The sequence below is a fragment of the Delphinapterus leucas genome, chromosome 1 (genome assembly GCF_059928025.1).
Source record: "Delphinapterus leucas isolate spDelLeu-1000000601 "Yukka" chromosome 1, BTC_Dleu_Yukka2, whole genome shotgun sequence".
Lineage (NCBI taxonomy): Eukaryota > Metazoa > Chordata > Mammalia > Artiodactyla > Monodontidae > Delphinapterus > Delphinapterus leucas.
In genome coordinates, this window is record NC_143129.1 from 38,550,985 (window position 1) to 38,575,603 (window position 24,619).

The window sequence follows — 24,619 nt, forward strand, 5'->3', positions numbered from 1 at the left end:
TGTGCCCTGGAAGCTGCCCACTGGAAAGTGGAGTCTTCAAGGCGAGACCTGGTGCAGAGCATGACACCCTGAATGGACCGCCTTCTCACCTGGCTCTGACTTAGTCATGCCTTATGTCACCCTCCCCTCTTGTCTCCCTACCTTCCTCAGGGTACAGTTTGAACTAACAGAGTGCTTAGAGAGCCTCTGTAAGTCACCACGTCTGGGGGCAGTGGGGTGCAAACCAAAGATTTATTTTTCAAGTAAAATAGGCAGCCCAGGAAGAGCAGAACAAGAGGAAACCAAGGCTGAGAACAGAAAGCTTGGATATGGAAAGACACAAGAAGCTAGACTGCAACTGCCAGGGAGAGCTGGGGAGGTGGGCTATGGAGTGGTCCTGGGCCCTTGCCCAGGTGCTGGGGCCGAAGGGGCCTTGGAGACTCAACTCCAGGTGCAGCATTTGCAAGAGGAGCTGAACACCAGGCTCCTCAGGCAGCTTTGCTGGAACAACCACCCCCCTGTACAACTTGTAGTAGCTGGACCAGTCCAGAGGGTTGGGGTAGAGCCCGTCAGCTTTGCCCTGGCAGAAGGTGTCTTGTCCGAGGCTGGAGCCATACTCAGGTTCAGAGAGCTGGCCTGGTGCAGGAACTTCAGGCTCTGGGGGGCCTGAAGACATATATGGACAACCTGGGAAAACAGTGACGATTCAACCAAGGCTCCTCCAAAAGATCCCAAACCCATAGGCCAAGCACACAGGCAGCAACCATAGGCAGCAGCAGCTCAACACCCCATACCTTACAGGCAGGGCATAGGCAGACACCCAAGGCAGAGAGCAGCCAGACAGCAACCACACCTACAGCTGGAGCACAGCTCAAGAGAAAACACCGGAGCTACAAGTGTCATAGGCAGTCAGTGGCTATCTACCATCTGCAAAGCCCAACCAAGTAATGGTGAGGGCCAGCGGGGTCTCACAATGAAGGCTGAGTGCAGGTCTTGAGAAGAGAGGCTGAGGGCCCTCTGGAGGGAAGCCCTGGTTACCGACACCCTGGGCAGGCATTGGTACAATCAGAAAGAGGAAGAAGAGTGTGAAAAGAGAATCATTTCTACAGCTTCCTCAGCTCCTGGGGGTGAAATTTGGGAAATCACGGTACTGGGGCAAAGTCATTTCCTCAGAAGAAGCCAGTTCCTGAGGTGCCCTGACCCCATACTCACTCAGCTCCAGCAGCAGCATCTTGATGAGGGGGTATCGGCCCTGGTTGCAGAAGAAACCAGCAAAGTCGTCCATGTTCAGTGTCCAAACCATGACCCCACCCAGTCCCATCTGCTTCAGATAGCTGACCTGTGTGAGGAGCGAGATGGGGGTGGAGGAGAGCAGGGAAGCCCGGCCAGCAGCCCCAGAACCGGTTTCCTCATCCAGGCAGGGACCTCCTTTCTCCAGCACCCCCAGGTCCATGAGTCCTTATCCTTGCTGGGCAGGATTCATTCTGGAATCTCCCTGCCCTGACATAAACCTGGCCAGGGGTGGAGGTGTGAGGAGTACAGGGATGTGTGACCTTCCTTAGGTTGGCAGCCTTAACTTCCCAGCATTTTCTGGGCTGAGCTGTTGTGTTTGGGGTACTGTCTGCTGATTGTGGTGAGTTCAGCTGACATAGGGAACGACTAAACTTCCCCAAAGATCTGAATCCATTCCCTGTCTTCATGTCTTTTTGTCCACGCTGAGGGCCTTCTCACCTCCACCAGTTCCCTGAGGCTTCTTTAGGGTATGGCTGTGTGTCCCCTCCGAGTGGGCTTCCCTGGCCCTAGCCCTGCCAGGGGGCCATGGCTCACCTCTGGCGTGAGGCTGGGGTTACAGGGTAGGGGTGGTCGGAACCCTTGATGGCCCCAATGTCCCTCCCAGCTACCTCCCTTTCTACACCAGTCCCCACTCAGGGTTCCAGCTACGGTACAACTTGCTCTCAGAGGCCAGCTTCCCCTTTCCTCTCCATCAAGTCCTTCTCCTGCGCTTTCCTCCCCAGAAGGCCCACCTTCTCTGCTTTAAGGCTTTCTCAAAATCCCTTCCACCATGATGCCTTCTCTCATCTCCCCCAGCCAGGATCATGCTGCCTCCTCAATTCTCCAGAGCAATTTGTCTACACCACCAGAAGGACCTGCCACTGCGTAACTGACAAGAGATAAGCAGATGAGCAAATGCAGGTCCCTCTGCAGGTGCCAATGACCTCACTGGAGAGAGAGACATGGAAACAGGTAATCGCACTCAAGTTTTGAGGCAGGAATGGAGGGGGTGTCATAAAAGTAAATCAAAGGATCTATAATTTGAGCATGCACCAAATATTGTCAATGGACTGAATAAAATGATATGCCTTACTGTATGTATTTCTCCTTTTACATATCTGTAGAATTTGTGTTTAATAAAATACAAATACTTTCAAGAGAGATACTCAATGCAGAGCAATTTTTTTTGCCATTGTGTCTTTTCTTAATCAATAGGTGATAATGGCACCAAATGGTATCACATGGAGATCTGTGAAATGCTGGGATATTTCTCCTTGAAGAGGTTCTGAATGCTGTCATTGAATGTTATTGACAGGCCTTGGGCCCACACAGGACCACACCTTCCCAGCAGGGCCAAGCCTCACCTTGATTTTGAAGCTCTCCACATCGTCAAAACCGACCCACTGGTTGCTCTGAAAGGCATAGGGCACCTTCTGGTCCTTGAGTCTGTGCTCATCAGCCCCCTTCCAAGAGCAGACCTGTAGGAGCAGAGGAAAGAGCTGGGAAGCAGGTGGGAGGCGCTGCAGGCACCTTCTCCCTGTCGTGAGGAGACTAGAGACTGAAATATTCCCGTCTGAGAAGCTTGGAGAATCTAGGAAGCTCTAGACTGAGTGACCTAGAACTGGCAATTCAACGAGGCACCTGGGGTTAGGGATAAATCCAAGATGACAGGCATGGGATGGAATTTACCCAACCAGAATTCACTGTGCCTAGCATCCTCATTCAGAAATTATGGGAGAAGAAGCCCCTGCTCTGCACAATACTCGGGGTGGCTGTGGGTTTTCCTACTTCATAGTAAGCCAGGAGTCCTCCGTCTTTGGTGAAGGGGCCAGGAGTTCCAGGCCCCGTGGCTTGGGCCCCCACTCCGGTGTCCAACAAAGAGGCCAGGGTAAAGGATCATCCATAGGTGGGCATGCCAAGGATCAGTTTGCTGGCAGGGGTCCCTTTCTGCAGCCACCATTGCATGGCAGAGTCCTGGTGGTGAAGGAGGAATGTCAGGGCTAATTTTCTTTGCCTTTAGACTGGTTCAGATCATCCAAGCCTGGGGGCTCCAGAGGAGTTTCATGAGCATTTACTAGTGTTCCAACCCTTCCCCATCTTCTTTAGATCCTGTCTTAGACCCTGAACCACAGTGATTGAAGTTGCATGGCCCTATAGCCAAGAGCATGGGCTCTGGAGTCAAACAGTCATTGACTCAGTAAATATTTACTGAAGGCCAGCTGTGTGCCAGGCACTGTCCTAGGTGCTTGGGATACCTCAGTAAACAACGATCTCTGCCTTACTCAGCAGCTTATTTGATCTTGCTGAGCCTCGAGCTTCCTGTCTATTAAATGGAAATGATAAAAATATTTGTCACTAAGGGCATTGTGAGAATTAAAAGATATAATGCATATATAAGTCTAACATAGTGCAATAAAGGGGAGCTATGATTGTGATCATTACCATCACTGTTGTTTCACCCTCAGTACAAGAGCAGGGAATTTTATTTATCTCTGTATCCTCAGTGCCTAGAACAATGCTTGGCACTAAGATGCGCAAATAGAAAGAACAAATGAGCACAGGGCTTCTTCACCGCCTCTGCACAAGACCTTCCCCCATCATGTATTACTTGACATGACACCCCCAGGCCTGTGACATGAGGAGGTACCCGATATAACTCTGTGGAATAAACAAATAATGAAGACTCTTCCCTCAAACCAGGATGGTAGGCTCACTTTCCCCAAGAAGGCACCCTGTTTGAGTCCAGGTTTTCTAGTTACCCTGCAACCTCTTAGCACTTAGGTATTTTCACCGTATTGATTTACGTGTATTTGGTTTTGCTGGTCCATATGATTTATCTTTGATCAGACTGGAGCTTTCTGAGGGCAGAGGTCAGAGCACCCTGCTAAGTTCTGTGACATTTTTGTGCAAATTTGGAAAAGTCACCCCTCTGCCCAGAAGCAACATGCAGGGCACATAGTATGGAGAGTAGAAGGCCTCTTTGTAGGAGATTAAAGGCCTCCCTTCCCCCACATGGATCCAGGGCACACAGCTTGGAGAGCACTGTGCCAGTGGGAGTTCAACTCCCTCACCTCTCAGCTGAATGTCTTTGTATGTCTCCCCACTTGACTGGGCTGGCTTCTCCTGGGACCCACACAGTTTCCTAGATGAGGGTGGAGGAGCCAGGTGCAATGTGAGGTCTACATGCTCAGCTCAAGTGCCTGAAGAAGTGCACTTTATTTGTGAAAGAGCCATGGAAGTCCTAGATGTTCCACCCAGCTGACACACAAAGATGTGGGCTCCGCAAAATTAACAAACATTTTAATTTAGGGCTTTTTGTTATTGTTGTTTGTTAAGAAGGAGAAATGATACAGTCAATCTTGACTTTTAAAATTAGAATGGGCTTGTAAAACAATGTCTAGCCTACTGAATGAGGAAGAGCTGGGCAGGAAACCTCCACCCACTCCAGTCTACAACCAAGCCTTCCCTTTCCCGGGACTGGGGTGGCGTAGGGGTGGTTCTGTCCTGAGATGTTATGGAAAGCTCTCACCTCTTTCCAGAAAACACCTTCCAGAAGGACATTCAGTGCCAAGGAGCAAAAGCTACCCGTTATCTTGAAGGAAATGGGGCTGAGGGTGTATGAAGGGAGCAGAAGCCATTTTGGCTGGAAACTTGAGCTCAAAGACAGCCTCCCAGTTAGTCACTGGTTTGTTTGATGTGTCCCCAAACTAGATTGGTTTGCTGTGTCTGATATCAGCCGACATGCTACACAGAAGTGAGGTTTCTCCTCAGCAGTGGCATGGAACAGGAAAATAAAACAAACAAACACAAAAGAAACAAAAATATCCTGGCTTCTCCATGCCCTGCTTGGTATCCTGCTTTTCCCTTCCATTTGGTTCTTCGAGGCTCAAAAGGGGCCACCGGCAAGGGCCTGTGCCAGGGGCGTCCTCCCACTTACCACATTGAATTCGGCCACGGCCCCGCTCTCTCCCTGTCTCTTGTCGGGGGGTGGAGGCGGTTATGCCCTGTGTTCTTCTCCCAAGAGCCATGGAAGTCATAGGCCATGAAGCTGAGGAACTCCAGGTTCCTGCATGAGGCATGGGAAGAAAGAGTGAGGGGCTAGAGCGCAGGGTGGAGCCCTACCCCTTCCTTGCTCCTCCCTCCCCTCTCACGCAGTGTGTGGCCTGGGGAGAGACCTGCATCGTGGGGGCGGGCTCCCTTCTGGCTCTGGGAGACGCAGCAGCATAGGCAGCACCTCCGGTCGCCCCCCCGCACACCATCATCCAGGCCATTCTCATTCTTGGCAGCTCACGTCTTCAGCATCCTCCTCCCAGCTGTCCCCTCAGCACCCTCAGGACAGAGTCCACTCAAGGACACTTCTTGCTATTTTGCTATTTTGAAGGGAAATTTAGCTTAGCATTTCTCAAACTTTAGTTGTGCACATAAATCACCTGGGAATCTCATTCAGGTGCAGGCTCTTATTCAGTAGGCCTGGCGTGGGAACTCATTCTCTTGGAGATGCTAAGTGCTTCCCTCTTTCCTCCCCCAGGGATATTTCACTTCAAGACTGAGGGCCAGGCTCCAAAGAGAGGGACTCCGGAGTGATGGAGTAGCAGATGTGGTAAGGAAACCCTCCCTGGGTCTGCTGGTGGTGCAGGCGAGCCCTGCTCCATTCTGGGGGAAGCTCAGCCTACCCTTGGTCTTTTTCCCCTGCAGAGAACACAGGGTCCATGCCATCTGCCTGAGACTCACAGAGCAATGTTGTCCCCCTCGTATCCAACTTTTGTGCAGTGTGGCCCTGCTGGGACAGCTGTGCTCGGCAGGAGGTGTGCCTTCCCTGAGGCCTGGGCTTCCTGCTGAAAGGCGTTGGCCAGGTCCTGCAGGGGCATCTCAGAGTGAACACACAGGCAGGGAACAGGCAGCCCTGTGAGCCCCAAGCAGGTGTTCCCACACAGGAGCCTGAAAACTGACCACAGGCCTGGTCTGTGCTATGCAGACACATGAAGCAGCTGAGCCTGGGGGCAGAGCAGCACCTATGTGGCCCCCTGGCCAACTAGGTCTTCCCTATCTCACCCAGCTGTACCTGCCCCAGAGCTATGAAGCACTGCTTATCTGATGGAGGGCTCCCCCGGCTGCCTGTGTACTCCCAGTCAAGGTCGAGACCATCAACGCCATATTTGCACAGAAACCTGATGGCTGAGTTGAAAAAGGTCTGTCGGTTATTGGCTATAGCCACCATATCCACGAACCTGTGGGTTGATAAAGGGCAGTGTGGGCCTGTCTTACACAGGACAGTGGGTCATGCTCTCTCAGAGGCAAGTGAGAAACTACTCAAGATATCGGTGCTCGGCTGTCTAGGCCAGAAGGGCACCGGAAGGGCTGCTTCAGAGGCTGCCGGGATATTTGCAGGTGGGTTATGGGCCTGGCTAAGGGAAAGGGACAATGTAGAAGTGCCCCCAAACATTGACATCACCAGGGGCACACTGACTCACTAGGAGCTCTGCTTCCCAAAATTCCCTCCAGAAGCTTACTGCCACATCCCTGCCCAGGGATTTGCTCTAACCTGAATCAGAGCTGGCTGTCAACCCAGCATGGAGATTGAAAAAAGAAGAGGAATCAGTTTCTAAGATGAGGAGGAAGAGAAGCCCAGCAGGCCAGTGAGGATCTGGGTAACCTTGGGGCCCTGCTCTTCTACTTCCCTGGCAGGTTAACATGGTTACTATTCTTCTAACTCACGTTTGTAGAGTGCTTCGTGCTATTGTTATTACTATTACTAGTCCAGAGTTCTTTACAATTCCTGAGGTGCCCCAAGAACAACCTCCCCACATCTTACTTTCTCAAGAAGTCCCTGGACTTCTTGGGGGTCTTGAGTTTTATAGACCGTTTCTATTTTAATTTATTTTTTTAAATTAGCTACTAGCACCATTTCTTAAGTGGGGTTTGTGTGCCTGGGAACCCCAGGCTGAGAATCCTGAATTTCAGTGAAAAATCTGTGTATAAGCAGTGTTTGGGGAAGGGGAGTCATAAATTTCATCAGGTTCTCAACAGGGCTCATGATCCAAAAAAGTATTAGAAAGACTGGTTTAGAATTTTGGGGACCTTACAGTTAGCACTTTCTAGGAAAAGTATGGTTCCAAATATACCATTCCATTACCTCCATAAATCATCAAAAATGTCCTGGAAATGTCAATATTCTGGCATCCAAGCTCAATCTCACAGACTGCTTTTGACACCCAGAAAGGGAACAAAAATTCTCAGACATACTGTTCCAGAGCTCAGAAAATATAGACATTATATGTTGTCTGGGATTAGTTGAGACCCTCCCTTTACACATTTCATGGAGGAAGAGACTGAGGCCTGGAAAGAGGTCAGGCTCTGTGCTGCATATAAAGCAAGACTGGATGGGCTTCCCTGGTGCCACAGTGGTTGAGAGTCCGCCTGCCGATGCAGGGGACACGGGTTCGTGCCCCGGTCCGGGAGGATCCCACATGCCGCGGAGCGGCTGGGCCCGTGGGCCATGGCCGCTGAGCCTGCGCGTCCAGAGCCTGTGCTCCGCAACGGGAGAGGCCACAACAGTGAGAGACCCGCGTACAGCAAAACAAAAAAAAAAGACTGGATGTATAACGGCCTGGAGCTAAGCCCACTCCACTGCCTCCTGAGGAGGTACCAAGAAGTCAGAAGGAAGGTCAGCCCCCAGAGTCCACTCTTCTCTCCCACTCTCCCTCACCCTGGCTACACCTCTACCTGGCTGATTCCCCGACTGGGGATCTCTCTGGCCAGTGAGCCAGTTCCACACTAGGGGCCCTGCCACATTGGTGCCCACAGACAACTCACTTCTGAGTGCCGAAGTTCCAGCCCCCAGTGGCCAGCAGCGTCTTCAGCTTGGGATTCCTGGAAAAGACAAGAGAAGCACCAGAATTTATCCAGCCAGGTCCTGGGGCTCACCTCACTAACAAGGAAGCAAGGAGCCTGGCAGGGCTGGTGGGGTGAGGTAGGGGATATATAAAACCCTATGGTCATATTCTGTACCAGGGAAGCTCTAGATTGGGAAAGAAAAGACACATTCCTGCCTTTGAGGACCTCTTATCTGGCTGGGGAGCCGTACACTCAAGGAATTTAGAAAGCAAGAGATCAGGACAGATCTTCAGAGAGGCTGTATTAAGGTAGTGATAACACTTGAGCTGAAGGATAGATAGATTTTAGGAGATAGAGGGGCACTCATTCCCAGTGGAGGGAAACAGTTTCACAGTCCAGATTCCACTTAGACCTAAACTGGAAGGGCACTTAAGGAGTCACTATCTACCCCCACCTCTTCCACATAAGCACAGGAAAGCCCAGAGAAGTGATGAGACTTGCCCAAAGCCACACAGCGGGTCTGCAGCCAGACTGCAGTAATGGAGAAGGTTTCTGGCTTTGAGAGGAGGTGCCCGTCTTCTCCACCTCCCATCCCCACCTCCTCCACTGCAGCTCACATCTTCTTCAAGCTGTTAAATTCCTTGTAGAGTGTCTCAGCATTCCACGCTATGGAGCTGAGCTGGTGATTGTTCATGCCAGCAAAGGCATATATGAGGTGGGTGCACAGCTTGGGGTCCACATCCTTGGGCAAGAAGCGAGCAGCCCCCTGTCTGTACTGGGCCCAGTTAGTGAAGTAGCAGACCAGTTTTGCCGCAGAGCCTGGCCAGTTGGGGCAAAGCAAAGAAATGGCAATCAGAAGGGCCTGCTATGGACTGGCACCCTCTGCCCAGAGGCAGAACTTATGTCATGCCAGAAGACGTTAAACATGGCCCTTCATCTGCTGGAGGCAGGGAGGCAGAACTTTCAAATCACGGCTTGGAATACTTCAGAATGTTAATTAAAATACAAATATATAAAGTGACAGAGAGGAGGCCCCAGTTACAGGCCTGGGTTTATGTTTCTTTAGTTTTGCTTTAAAGAGGTTTGCATTTAAACACTATTATCCCTTGTAGAGAACTGGTTTAATATCACTGACAAGGTTCTAACAAAGAGAATATTTTCTCTAGGCAAAGGCAGCTTGTTTCTGTCATCCCCATACCCTGTAGAATGGCTTTGTGTGTAGGGCCTCTCCTCCCAGATGGGGGCTTGTCTAGCAGTGATGGCTCCCACCAAGGGCAGCATTGTGCAAAGTTGACCAGAACACCAGAACGCAAAGATGCTCGTCTTCATCCCTGCAGCTGCCAGAAGTGTACTTTGGGCCGATCTCTTTAGCCTTGGCTTAGGGGTCCCCATCTGAAAATAACAGTGTGGTCTCTGAGGGCTCTTCCAGCCTTGCAGACTATGATCGTGTGGTTTGTACACGCCAGCATTTTATGCCAGGGACTTGGCAGAATGATGAGTTTGGACTGGAATATGTCTGTGGTCACGGTCTAGACCCTAGGATTTCCTTTTGCACAGACAGGATCTCTCTGCACCCTCCTGCAGCCCCCATGTGGCCAGTGAGAGGACGAGGAGGGAGAGCAGTGCAAAGTGGCTATAGGAGGGTGTGTAGGAACCCAGAGCATGAAGGGCTGGCTGAGACACCCCTGCACCCATGGATGGCTCTCAGAAGGAGGAGTCAAAGCTCCTGGGTAGTCACTGGCCCTAATTAGAGGTCACCCGGGAGTGAAGTTTGCCGATGGGACTGGGGCGTTGCCTGAGTGACATAGAAGGAGGATTGGTGAACTCCCCAAAGCAAAAGAAGGAAGCAGGGGATTAACCCAGCGAACACATCCCTGGGACCATCTAGAAAGGAGCCAGGAGAGTCTTTTTATTTTGTATCATATCCTGCCATAGCATATTGAATATTGTGCATGAATATTTGTACTATAGAGGCAACAAAGTCTGGTGGTTAACAGCAGGGACTTTGGAATTTCATGCCTGGGTTGAAATCCCAACTCTGCAACTTTTTAGCCAGATAATTCAGCTTTCTCCTTCATAAAATGGGAATGATGATTGCTCCTATCTTAAGGACTACTGTGTGAATGAAGAGTTAATGTATGTGAAACACTCAGAACAGTGCTGGCAGAAAGTAAGCTCTGTTCTAAGTGCTTTGCATACATTAACCCTTAGCCCACACAAAATTCTATTATTATAAATATATACCATCCCATACCATAGCACACCATATGCCCAGAAGTAGCTTGGATTAAAGCTTTTGAGGAAATCTTCAACTTTTCTCTCTTCCCCATGTTTGCTATTTCTCTGGACCTGGCTGTCCCCTCCTGTGAGATGAAGAGGGGAAATGTGTGTCCAGTGCCACAGCCCAGGCTCAGGATGAGGGTCTGAGTACAGGGAGTGGTGTGGGATAGGAAGGGAACCCAGGAGTCCAAGTTGCTAAACACAGGCTCCGGACGTGCAGGCTCAGCGGCCATGGCTCACGGGCGCAGCCGCTCCGTGTCATGTGGGATCTTCGCAGACCAGGGCACGAACCCGTGTCCCCTGCATCGGCAGGCGGACTCTCAACCACTGCGCCACCAGGGAAGCCCGACTTTTAAGCTTTTTAGAGAGAAAGTTTCTCTTTTGAAATAAGTAGAAAACCTGTCCTCAGGATGAAAAGAGCCAGTTTGGAAGGGCTAGGCCAGAGAGCTCATCTCTAGGTGAGGTCTCTGTACCGCTGCTCACAGCCACAACTGACTACTTTTTGCTGCTTTCCTGCCACACTGAACAAGAGGTTGGCTGAGTTACCAATATCCTTGGAGACGTAGGCCTCAGTGGGACTCCTTTAAAAGTATTTATTTCACCTCTCTGGAGACCTTAGATCTTCCCATTAACCTAATAAAACCTGCATGAAAATTTGTAAGGGCACCCAGGGTCATGGCTCCCAGGCTGCCTTTTGCAGGGCAACCAGCATCAGGGTGGGGAAGAATTCCTTGGCAGTGGGCACCCCTGGAGAGTAGGGGGCCTCAGAACACAGGAAAGACAAAACCACCCAATGCCGAGGGGTTCACTGACTCTGGGCTTCCAAAACAGGAGGAAAAGTCATTTTCAGCCTGTTGAGAAAAGCTTTTCCTTGCAACACAAAGCCTCTTGGGCTGAAAGACCTCAGGGGGGAGCCCACAGGGACTGCAAGCCTGGCAGCAGAGAGAGAAATGGAATGACCCTTCAAAGTTCTCCTGAAAGCTTCTGCTTCCTTACACACAGCACCAAGGAGCCATTTCACATACACATCCCCACTTCCCCACAGCTCCCGGGGCGCAGCCCATGCTCCCCGACAGCACCCACTCACCTGCCCAGGCTACAGAGGTGCTGGCTCAGTGACAGACTCCAGCCCACGCGACCAGCTAACCAGGTCCTGCCCTCCTTTTATCAGGCCTCCCTGTCCCACCACAGCCAGGGGTGTTGAAGTCAGACAGGGGCAGGGGATGTGGTATGGAGGTCTAGGGTGCCAAGTAGCACGGACTGGGGACACCTGACATAATGCCCTTTAGCAATGCTTGGTTTTCTGGAACAATCACAGGGTGTAACCTGGGCTCTTATTGCCAAGCCAGGAGGCAAAGGGAGGGAAGAGGGAAGTGTTTCTAAACCTTCTGCTGGGCAAGTTTGATTCTGATTTTCTCTGTGTGGGCTGGTGAGGACCACCAGTAGCCCCAGGCTTTGGAGGAAGAGAAACACCTCATGAATGAGGGGAGCAGGCTTCCAGACCAGCCTGCCTGCTTGCTTTACCAGGGCCCTCTCTGGAATTTAGGTAATCTCTCTGTGAGATGATAGTGTTGCACATATAATCTATATTTTACAATAGTAATATTTTTATTACTATTCATGTGATAGTAATATTTTATATCCATTGAGAAAAATACATAATGATAAATAGCAACTATGAGCTTAGTAATATTTTTAAATGCCTGTGTTTCTTACGAAGAATCAGAGGGACATCTATCAGTGCCCTGTGGCTGCTGTAACAAATAACCTCAAACTAGGCGGCTTAAAGCAACAGGATTTATTACCTCACAGTTCAGGAGGCCGGAAGTCTGAAATCGAGGTATTGGCAGGGCCATGCTTCCTCCAGAATTTCTAGGGAAGAATGTTTCCTTGTCTCTTCCATATTCTGATGGCTTCTGGTGTTCCTTGGTTTGTGGCAGCATCACTCCGATGTCTGTCTCCATTCTCACAAGGCTTTTTCCTCTGTGTCTTTGCATGTCCTCTTTTCTGCCTCATATAAAGACCCTTGTCATTGTATTTAGGGACCACCCAGGGTGATCTCATCTTGAGATTCCCACCTTAATTACATCTGCATAGACCCTTATTCAAGTAGGGTCACATTCTGAGGTGCTGGGTGGATATATTGGGGGAGGGGGCAGCATTCAGCCACTGCAGGACCTACTGGGACATGTTACTTATTCTGTCTGCAGACAATGGCCAGTGCATACATGAACTCCAAGGTCCTGGCAAAACTCTGAGCTTCTAGGGGATCTGCTCTTTGGTCCTAGGCCTTAATGTGAGTGGCCTGAATGGCTGAGTGGGAACGTCCAGTGACAGCAGACTCTGGAGTCAAGTTGCCTGGGTTTGAATCTCAGCTCTGTCATTTACTATCTGTGTAACCTCGAGCACATTCCGTGATTTCTTTGAACTCCAGTTTCTTCATCTGTAAGGAGAAGTCCTCAGAGGATGGTTATTAATGCACTGCCTGCTCTTATTCCTGGGGCTGCCCAGCCCTGACACTCCTGCCCAGTCTCTGTTGGTGTCAGAGATCAGGGCCCTGGTAACCTCTGTGAGGTCTCTGAGGCGGTCAGAGCTCTGTGCCCAGATGGACGGTCCCTGTGTCCTTGCCTTCTCTTTCACTTAGGGATCCTGCCAAGGAGCCTGTTCAGAATCACCTGAGGTCTATAGAGCTGCCTCAGGTCTTGGAACGTGGGCAGAAGGGGAAGAGAGAAGGTGGAAAGTGAAAACCAGGAGACTTTGAGAGGCTTCTCCAGAGAGACAGGTGGCCTCCTTATCTTGCCCCATTCTCCTGTACATATAGCTGACCTGTCAGCTTTGAGCTTTCCTGACTCGGCTTCATGTCACCAAAAGGACCCTGCATTGTGGTGCCCAGGATTCTGAGTCACTCTAAGTGCTGACCTGCCCCCAATCATCTGGGGTCTCCACTGTGCCCAGTAGCCCCGCCATTAGCATCACTACCTTGGTTTATGTAGCTGTTTCTTTTCTTTCCCCCTGACTACCTCATTCCTGCTACTCTCTCCTGAAGCAGAATGCTCTTTTCCTTCCTAGCCCTTATCCTAATTTGAAATTATGTACTTATTTTGTGAGTTTATGAATTGAATGTGTGTCTTTCTCACTAGACTGGAAGCCCCAAGGGTGGGAACCATGTCTGTTTGTCCACTACTGTGCACTGACAACCCCAGTGGCCAGCACAAAGAATAGTCCTCAACAAATATCTGAAAATATTGAGTTTATTATTGAATGCTGTTTCCTCAGTCCTCTCACCATTCAATGTCAAGTGCTCAGAAAGTATCTGGTTGATGTGAGAAGTGCCAACCTCCCCATAAAACCTCTTAGCTATTAGCAGAAGCTATTCTCCCATATTGCAGTTGAAGAAACAGAAGCCAAAGCTTCTGTTTCTTGCAGACTTGCCCAAAGCTGGATAAAAGAGGAGCCAGAGCCGGAGTGAAGGTTCCCAGGCTCTTCCCTTTTCTATCTGGGCATCTTCTGATGGGCCTGAGCCCCAGGCAGGGGTGGACCTCGTGGATGCTGGCCACTGTGCCCTTCAGTCATGCGGAAACGCACATCTGGGAGCCCACCCACCCACCCTCTGGCAAGAAAGGGCACACTGAGCCCTCTCTGGCCATGCAGGTTGTGGCCTTGCCTGTCCAAACGTCAGCTTGTTTCCTGATCCTGGTAGACCACATCCCAGTGGAAGCTGCTTTTCTCACAAATAACAACACGTTTGAGTACGAGGCAGTTAGCATTCAGTGGGTACCAGAAATGAGAGGCGAGGATTGGATCTAGGTAGTATATGGGCCAAGGCTAGAACTACAGCCCATTCATTTCCCTGAGCTTCTCCCCCACTCCCTCCTTCAGAGCCTGACATTCCATGTAGACCCCTTTCCTCTTCCTCCTTCCTTCTCTCTTTCTCACTCTCTTTCTCTCTCTCCTTCTATTCTTCTCTCCTTTATTTCTACACATAATTATTAGTGTAAAATAATGTTCATTGTATACTTTGCAGCATTAAGCAACATAAACTTAAAATAGATTTATGTGTTGCCTATTGGAGCCTGGAATTCTATACCCAATTACAAAGAAATAAACACTTTCTCAATATATTGTTAAAAGGAAAAAGCACAGTGTACCCATTGCACATGGCAGATTGAACACAGGTGTTTATCTCCACTCTCTTCTGAAACCCCCTCAAAATAGCAGTTAAAGGATTAAAATGGTATAAATCAACTAGGATGAAGTAAATGGAAGAGGGGACCAAAACTGATGGGAGATATCAACAGCTGTTTGGAAGATGAAACAGAATGAACAAGTGGAACTCACTCAGCAGACCTGAAAAAGCTGAAACCTCAGCCAACAGGTGGGGAATGCACAGGAAGCAGGGGATTCATGCCAAGGTACCCTGGAAAGGCACAGGAGTTAGCAGAAAATTGTGAAGTGGAGTGAAGCTGACAACAGTAGGTATGAGTGAACTGTTTAGACCCCCAGATCTTCTTCTCCATCCCCATAAAATACAAGATGAACCAGAGTGACTGTACATTTGGGAACACGTTGCCCAGCAGAGAGTGGAGGGGAATGGGGTAAGGGGGATACCAGACTGAAGACTGAGACTGATGACAGGGGAATTAAATGAAGGTCTCTGAAAGTCTCTGGGATGCTCAGACCAACCAGCCCTTCCCTCCACTAGAGCCCCAAGCAGAGCATTAACTCCTCTCAGGAAAACAAACCAGCCTAAGAGAAAAGTTACCAAAACTCAGACTACCAAAACGCAAATGACATCTTGAATAGAATAGCCATGCCCCTATCCCATCACCCCAAAGTGGGGGCCCTTAGATAAAAAGCCACCAAGCCCCCGGAGCTTCCAGTAATGATGACTCACTATTGCATATGGAAGAAATGCAGGATCACCAGACATTTGAGGAAAGAGTCCCTACGTGAAAGATAGATCAAACAAACAGAAAATAAAAGGAACTTGGAGAAATCAGAGTGAGTGGCCGTGAGGGCTTCTGATTTTCTAACCTCAGACAATTATGTTCTGACTGTTAATGATGAGCACACGTTACTTTTACTGTTTTACTTTTATTATTTTAAAAAAGTTAGTCTACCTGTTTGCTGTACACCTTTTAGATAACAAGCACTGTGCCAGGCACTGGGGACCCTGAGATGAATTCACAGCCCCTGTGCCTGTGGAGCTTGCAGCCTACAAGGTTAAGTACTGCTTCTCACTGGGGTCATTTCTCAAAATGCAAATCCCCTTGAGAATCACTCACACTTCAGCCTTTTCTCACTGGTAGGGAGAATTTTCTTTTCTCTTTTTACATCTTTTTTTTCTTTTACATCTTTATTGGAGTATAATTGCTTTACAATGGTGTGTTAGTTTCTGCTTTATAACAAAGTGAATCAATAACACATATACATATGTTCCCATATCTCTTCCCTCTTGCGTCTCCCTCCCTCCCACCTTCCCTATCCCACCTCTCTAGGTGGTCACAAAGCACCCAAGCTGATCTCCCTGTGCTATGTGGCTGCTTCCCACTAGCTATCTATTTTACGTTTGGTAGTGTATATATGTCCATGTTACTCTCTCACTTTGTCACAGCTTACCCTTCCCCCTCCCTACATCCTCAAGTCCATTCTCTAGTAGGTCTGTGTCTTTATCCCCATCTTACACCTAGGTTCTTCATGACATTTTTTCCCTTAAATTCCATATATACGTGTTAGCATACAGTATTTGTCTTTCTCTTTCTGACTTACTTCACTCTGTATGACAGACTCTAGGTCCATCCACCTCATTACAAATAGATCAATTTCATTTCTTTTTATGGCTGAGTAATATTCCATTGTATATATGTGGCACATCTTCTTTATCCATTCATCCGATGATGGACACTTCGGTTGCTTCCATCTCCTGGCTATTGTAAATAGAGCTGCAATGAACATTTTGGTACATGACTCTTTTTGAATTACGGTTTTCTCAGGGTATATGCCCAGTAGTGGGATTGCTGGGTCATATGGTAGTTCTATTTGTAGTTTTTTAAGGAACCTCCATAATCTGGAAATAATAAATGCTGGAGAGGGTGGGGAGAATTTTCCATCCCCACGATGGGCCCTGAGCCTTTTCTATCTTCCACCAAACTTGTTGAAGCTGAGATTCCTCATTATTCAAGGCTTTAAATGTGCAAGGGCAGTGGACTTTAGCTTGGGGCCTTGGGCCAAGGTCTGCTGGTCCCCCTGTGATGGGTTCCCTCTGGCAAGGAAGGCTGGTCCAAAAAGGCTCCGTGTGGCAGCATCATGGTTCTGGCCCATTGCCCCATTAATATGAAATCTCATCTCCCAATCAGGGGGGTGCACAGCCTTCTGTTTCGGGTGCTTCCACCCACTCACTGCCTGCTGACTGAGGAACGCTATAAGTATCAGCTTCCTCTCCCGTGAGCTCCCCATATCATCATGGGATGCGCTATCACAGGCTCCGAACTGAGCTGGGCTTGGCCTTGCAGGACTCATTGTACGTTGTGCCCATGTATACTCGTCTATAATTCTCCCTCCCATTTCTAGGCATTTGAGTTTTCCTTTTTTTAAAATTAGCATTACCAAAGCTTTGTGTATATAGCTCATTTTTTTGAATTTTATTTTATTTATTTTTTTATACAGCAGGTTCTTATTAGTCATCAATTTTATACACATCAGTGTATACATGTCAATCCCAAACTCCCAATTCATCACACCACCAGCCCCACACCCCGCCGCTGGCCCCTCTTTGTGAGCATACGTTTGTTCTCTACATCTGTGTCTCAATTTCTGACCTGCAAACTGGTTCATCTGTACCATTTTCCTAGGTTCCACATATATGCGTTAATATATGATATTTGTTTTTCTCTTTCTGACTTACTTCACTCTGTATGACAGTCTCTAGATACATCCACGTCTCAACAAATGACCTAATTTCGTTCCTTTTTATGGCTGAGTAATATTCCATTGTATATATGTACCACATCTTCTTTATCCCTTCGTCTGTTGATGGGCATTTAGGTTGCTTCCATGACCTGGCTATTGCAAATAGTGCTGCAATGAACATTCGGGAGTGTGTGTGTCTTTTTGAATTATGGTTTTCTCTGGGTATATGCCCAGTAATGGGATTGTTGAATCATATGGTAATTCTATTTTTAGTTTTTTAAGGAGCCTCCATACTGTTCTCCATAGTGGCGGTATCAATTTACATTCCCACCAACAGTGCAAGAGGGTTCCCTTTTCTCCACACCCTCTCCAGCATTTGTTGTTTATAGATTTTTTGATGATGGCCATTCTAACTGGTGTGAGGTGATACCTCATTGTAGTTTTGATTTGCATTTCTCTAATGATTAGTGATGTTGAGAAGCTATTCATGTGCTTCTTGGCCATCTGTATGTCTTCTTTGGAGAAATGTCCATTAGGTCTTCTGACCATTTTTGGATTGGGTTGTTTGTTTTTTTAATATTGAGCTGCATGAGCTATTTATATATTTTGGAGATTAATCCTTTGTCCATTGATTCATTTGCAAATATTTTCTCCCATTCAGAGGGCTGTCTTTTCGTCTTGTTTATGGTTTCCTTTGCTGCGCAAAGGAAGTTTTTGTTTCATTAGGTCCCATTTGTTTATTTTTGTTTTTATTTCCTTTACTCTAGGAGGTGGATCAAAAAAGATCTTGCTGGGCTTCCCTGGTGGCGCAGTGGTTGAGAGTCCACCTGCCGATGCAGGGGACACGGGTTCATGCCCGGTCAGGGAAGATCCCACATGCCACGGAGCAGCTGGGCCCACGAGCCATGGCTGCTGAGCCTGCGCATCCGGAGCCTGTGCTCCGCAATGGGAGAGGCCACAACAGTGAGAGGCCCGTGTACCGCAAAAAAAAAAAAAAAAAAAAATCTTGCTGTGATTGATGTCAAAGAGTGTCCTTCCTATGTTTTCCTCTAAGAGTTTTATAGTGTCCGGTCTTACATTTAGGTCTCAAATCCATTTTGAGTTTATTTTTGTGTATGGTGTTAGGGAGTGTTCTAATTTCCTTCTTTTACATGTAGCTGTCGAGTTTTCCCAGCACCACTTAATTGAAGAGACTGTCTTTTCTCCATTGTATATCCTTGCCTTCTTTGTCATAGATTAGTTGACCATAGGTGCGTGGGTTTATCTCTGGGCTTTCTATCTTGTTCCATTGATCTATGTTTCTGTTTTGTGCCAATACAATATTGTCTTGATTACTGTAGCTTTGTAGTATAGTCTGAAGTCAGGGAGTCTGATTCCTCCAGCTCCATTTTTTTCCCTCAAGACTGCTTTGGCTATTCAGGGTCTTTTGTGTCTCCATACAAATTTTAAGATTTTTTGTTCTAGTTCCGTAAAAAAATGCCATTGGTAATTTGATAGGGATTGCACTGAATCTGTAGATTGCTTTGGGTAGTATAGCCATTTTCACAATATTGATTCTTCCAATCAAAGAACATGGTATATCTCTCCATCTGTTGGTATCATCTTTAATTTCTTTCATCAGTGTCTTATAGTTTTCTGCATACAGGTCTTTTGTCTCCCTACGTAGCTTTCTTTCTAGGTATTTTATTCTTTTTGTTGCAATGGTAAATGGGAGTGTTTCCTTAATTTCTCTTTCAGATTTTTCATCATTAGTGCATAGGAATGCAAGAGATTTCTGTGCATTAAATATGTATCCTGCAACTTTACCAAATTCATTGATTAGCTCTAGGAGTTTTCTGTTGGCATCTTTAGGATTCTCTATGTATAGTATCATGTCATCTGCAAACAGTGACAGTTTTACTTCTTCACTGCCAATTTGTATTCCTTTTATTTCTTTTTCTTCACTGATTGCCATGGCTAGGACTTCCAAAACTGTGTTGAATAATAGTGGTGAGAGTGGACATCCTTGTCTCATTCCTGATCTTAGAGAAAATGCTTTCAGTTTTTCACCATTGAGAATGATGTCATATATGGCCTTTATTATATTGTGGTAGGCTCTCTCTATGCCAACTTTCTGGAGAGTTTTTATCATAAATGGGTATCGAATTTTGTCAAAATCTTTTTCTGCATCTATTGAGATGAGCATATGGTTTTTATTCTTCAGATTGTTAGTATGGTATATCACATTGACTGATTTGTGTATATTGAAGAATCCTTGCATCTCTGGGATAAATCCTGCTTGATCATAGTGTATGATCCTTTTAATGTGCTGTTGGATTCTGTTGGCTAGTATTTTGTTGAGGATTTTTGCATCTATATTCATCAGTGATATTGGTCTGTAATTTTCTTTTTTTGTAGTATCTTTGTCTGGTTTTGGTATCAGGGTGATGGTGGCCTCATAGAATGAGTTTGGGAGTCTTCCTCCCTCCGCAATTTTTTGGAAGAGTTTGAGAAGGATGGGTGTTAGCTCTTCTCTAAATGTTTGATAGAATTCACCTGTGAAGCCACCTGGTCCTGGACTTTTGTTTGTTGGAGAATTTTTAATCACAGTTTCAATTTCATTACGTGTGATTGGTCTGTTCATATTTTCTATTTCTTCCTGGTTCAGTCTTGGCAGGTTATACCTTTCTAAGCATTTGTCCATTTCTTCCAGGTTGTCCATTTTATTGGCATAGAGTTGCTTGTAGTAATCTCTTAGGATGCTTTGTATTTCTGTGGTGTGTGTTGTAACTTCTCCTTTTACATTTCTAATTTTATTGATTTGAGTCCTCTCCCTCTTTTTTGTGATGAGTCTGGCTAATGATTTATCAATTTTTTGTTTATCTTCAAAGAACCAGCTTTTTTTTTTTTTTTTTTTTTTTGCGGTACGCGGGCCTCTCACTGTTGTGGCCTCTCCCCTTGCGGAGCACAGGCTCCCGACGCGCAGGCTCAGCGGCCATGGCTCACGGGCCCAGCCACTCTGCGGCATGTGGGATCTTCCCGGACTGGGGCATGCACCCGTGTCCCCTGCATTGGCAGGCGGACTCTCAACCACTGCGCCACCAGGGAAGCCCAAAGAACCAGCTTTTAGTTTTATTGATTTGCTACTGTTTTCTTTGTTTCTATTTCATTTATTTCTGCTCTGGTCTTTATGGTTTCTTTCCTTCTGCTAACTTAGGGCTTTGTTTGTTCTTCTTTCTCTAGTTCCTTTAGGTGTAAGGTTAGATTGTTTATTTGAGATTTTTCTTGTTTCTTGAGGTAGGCTTGTATAGCTATAAACTTCCCTCTTAGAACTGCTTTTGCTGCATCCCACAGGTTTTGGATTGTCGTGTTTTCATTGTCATTTGTCTCTAGGTATTTTTTGATTTCCTCTTTGATTTCTTCAGTGAGCCCTTGGTTATTTAGTGACGTACTGTTTAGCCTCCATTTGTTTGTGCTTTTTATGGTTTTTTCCTGTAATTCATTTCTAATCTCATAGCATTGTGATCAGACAAGATGCTTGATATGATTTCAATTTTCTTAAATTTACTGAGGCTTGACTTTGACCCAAGATGTGATCTATCCTGGAGAATGTTCCGTGCCCACTGGAGAAGAAAGTGTAATCCGCTGTTTTTGGATGGAATGTCCTATAAATATCAATTAAGTCTATCTGGTCTATTGTGTCATTTAAAGCTTCTGTTTCCTTATTTATTTTCATTTTGGATGATCTGTCCATTGGTGTAAGTGAGGTGTTAACATCCCCCACTATTATTGTGTTACTGTCGATTTCCTCTTTTATAGCTGTTAGCAGTTGCCTTATGTATTGAGGTGCTCCTACATTGGGTACATATATATTTATAATTGTTATATCTTCTTCTTGGATTGATCCCTTGATCATTAGATAGTGTCCTTCCTTGTCTCTTGTAACATTCTTTATTTTAAAGTCTATTTTACCTGATATGTGTAGTGCTACTCCAGCTTTCTTTTGATTTCCATTTCCATGGAATACTTTTTCCCATCCCCTCACCTTCAGTCTGTATGTGTTCCTAGATCTGAAGTGGGTCTCTTGTAGACAGCATATATATGGGTCTTGTTTCTGTATCCATTCAGCAAGCCTGTGTGTTTTGGTTGGAGCATTTAATCCATTCACGTTTAAGGTAATTATTGATATGTATGTTCCTATGATCATTTTCTCAATTGTTTTGGGTTTGTTTTTGCAGGTCTCTTTCTTCTCTTGTGTTTCCCACTTAGAGAAGTTCCTTTAGCATTTGTTGTAGAGCTGGTTTGGTGGTGCTGAATTCTCTTAGCTTTTGCTTGTCTGTAAAGCTTTTGATTTCTCCATCTACTCTGAATGAGATCCTTGCCAGGTAGAGTAATCTTGGTTGTAGGTTCTTCCCTTTCATCACTTTAAGTATATCATGCCACTCCCTTCTGGCTTGTAGAGTTTCTGCTGAGAAATCAGCTGTTAACCTTATGGGAGTTCCCTTGTATGTTATTTGTCATTTTTCCCTTGCTGCTTTCAATAAGTTTTCTTTGTCTTTAATTTTTGCCAATTTGATTACTATGTGTCTCAGCATGTTTCTCCTTGGGTTTATCCTGTATGAGACTCTCTGTGCTTCCTGAACTTGGGTGGCTATTTCCTTTCCCATGTTAGGGAAGTTTTCGACTATAATGTCTTCAAATATTTTCTTGGGTCCTTTATCTCTCTCTCCTCTCCTCTGGGACCCCCTATAATGCGAATGTTGTTGCCTTTAATGTTGTTCCAGATTTCTCTTAGGCTGTATTCATTTCTCTTCATTCTTTTTTCTCCATTCTGTTCTGCAGCAGTGAATTCCACCATTCTGTCTTCCAGGTCACTTATCCGTTCTTCTGCCTCAGTTATTGTGCTATTGATTCCTTCTAGTGTAGTTTTCATTTCAGTTATTGTACTGTTCATCTCTGTTTGTTTGTTAATTCTTCTGGGTCTTTGTTAAACATTTCTTGCATCTTCTCGATCTTTGCCTCCATTCTTTTTCCGAGGTCCTGGATCATATTCACTATCATTATTCTGAAATCTTTTTCTGGAAGGTTGCCTCTCTCCACTTCATTTAGTTGTTTCTCTGGGGTTTTATCTTGTTCCTTCATCTGGCACATAGCCCTCTGCCTTTTCTTCCTGTCTCTCTGTGAATGTGGTTTTTGTTCCACAGGCTGCAGGATTGTATTTCTTCTTGCTTCTGCTGTCTGCCCTCTGGTGAATGAGGCTATCTGTAGCTCATTTTTTAAAGGAAATAAACTCATATGTTTCCTAACTGATTCTATGTTTCTTAATAAAATGGTAGGAACACTTTAGTGATTGTGATGAATTATTGGAGACGCAGCATGAACTAGCTTGAGAGTTAAAAACTCCTCAGGGCTCATTCTAAGTTAGGGCACACTTTGTTTTACCTCCGGAAGCTCCACCCAGTTCTCACATTAAAGATTGGGGAAAAAAATCTAATGTTCCTTGCAAAGGGAGAGGAAAAGCAATTATTTGGAAATAGGCCTGGAGCATTGTCCATAACAAAGACTTGTCCTCTAAGGGAAACTACTTTACCAGAGCTTTATCTGAGCTGCAGAAAATCAGTTAGCCAACTCTGGCCCCCTTTAGCCTTCCTGTCTCATGTAAAAGGAGTAAACACAAAGGCTAAGAAATTCTTTTGAAGGGCACAGCCCAGAGACTGAGGTCCAACTAAAAAGCTGAGATTTATATAAGATTATAGAATGCATCCCCTCCCCAACAATTTGCCCGCAAATCAACAAAGTTCTAGTGGATTACCTATAACAGTGAATTACAAATGAGAGAGCTGCAAGACACAGACTCTATTTAAGAAGGAATTCTAAGGGAAACCCAAGGACAACAAGAGAGGAAACAAACAAACAAACAAGGAAAGTAGGGGACACTGAAGCCTCTGACACTTACATTAAACTACATTAAACATGAAACTCAGTCCCATTCCTCATACTAAAAGCTTAATTATTTCAGTTTCTATTTCTTGATACATCATGTCCAGCTTTCAACAAAAAATTACAAGCCATGATAAAAGGCAAGTAAAAACACAGTTTGAAAAGAACCGAACTCAGATAAGACACAGATTTTTGAATGCGCAGATATGGAAGTTAAAATTACTATGATTAATATGTTAAAGGCTCTAATGAAAGAGTAGACAACATGCAAGAACAGGTGGGTAATGTAAGCAGAGAGGTGGAAATTCTAAGAAAGAATCAAAAGAAAATGCCAGAAATCAAGAGCATTGTAAAAGATAAGACGAATGTCTTTGGTAGTCTCATCAGTAGACTGGAATCAGCCAAGGAAAGAATCAGTGGTCTTGAAGATATCAATAGAAACTACCCAGGGCTTCCCTAGTGGTGCAGTGGTTAAGAATCTGCCTGCTAATGCAAGGGACATGGGTTCAAGTCCTAGTCTGGGAAGATCCCACATGCCATGGAGCAACTAAGCCCGTGCACCACAACTACTGAGCCTGTGCTCTAGAGCCCGCAAGCCACAACTACTGAGGCTGCGTGCCACAACTACTGAAGCCCATGTATCTAGAGGCTGTGCTCTGCAACAAGAGAAGCCACTGCAATGAGAAGCCCATGTACTGCAACGAAGAGTAGCCCCCACTGGCTGCAACTAGAGAAAGGCTGTGTGCAGCAACGAAGACCCAACACAGCCAAAAATAAAAATAAATAAATAAATTTATTTTTTTAAAATAGAATTCACCTGCCAATGCAGGGGATACAGCTTCGAGCCCTGATCCAGGAGGATCCCACATGCTGCAGAGCAACTAAGCCTGTGCACCACAGCTACTGAAGCCCACATGCCTAGACACTGCACTTTGCAACAAGAAAGGACACCGCAATGAGAAGCCCGCGCACCGCAACGAAGAGTAGCCTCTGCTTGCCACGAGAGAAAGCCCGCGTGCAACAACGAAGACCCAACACAGCCAAAAATAAATAAATAAAATAAATAAATTTTAAAAAATAAGAAACTACCCAAACTGAAATTTTAAAAGAAAAATAGAATTAAAAATAAAAGAACACCCAAGAAATGTGGAACAATTGCAAAAGATGTAACATACATGTAATGGGAATATAAGAATGAGAAGAAAGAAGGAAGCAGAAGAAATATTTGAGGCCAAAAATAAAATAAATAAAATGTTTTTAAAATTCCAAAATTAATGACAGACATCAAAATCACTGATCCAGCAAACTCAGCAAACACCAAGCAGTATAAATATGAAAAAAAAATACCCCACAAAACTATGTCTTGGCATATCATATTCAAACTACAGGACACCAAAGACAAAGAGCAAATCTTGAAAGAAGTCAG

At 46.0% G+C, this 24,619-nt stretch overlaps 1 protein-coding gene across 1 annotated transcript in view; it reads right to left on the reverse strand.

Moving 5' to 3' along the window:
* Positions 1–231: 231 nt before the first annotated feature.
* CHIT1 (chitinase 1) overlaps positions 232–24,619 on the reverse strand; it is a 75,758-nt gene continuing 51,370 nt past the window's right edge. The window contains 11 exon segments of the mRNA XM_089917372.1: positions 232–507; positions 509–666; positions 1,192–1,318; positions 2,616–2,750; positions 3,040–3,225; positions 5,189–5,232; positions 5,235–5,317; positions 5,983–6,107; positions 6,314–6,479; positions 8,065–8,121; positions 8,703–8,904. Coding sequence (XP_089773498.1) covers positions 421–507; positions 509–666; positions 1,192–1,318; positions 2,616–2,750; positions 3,040–3,225; positions 5,189–5,232; positions 5,235–5,317; positions 5,983–6,107; positions 6,314–6,479; positions 8,065–8,121; positions 8,703–8,904 — 1,370 coding nt within the window. The 3' untranslated portion in view covers positions 232–420.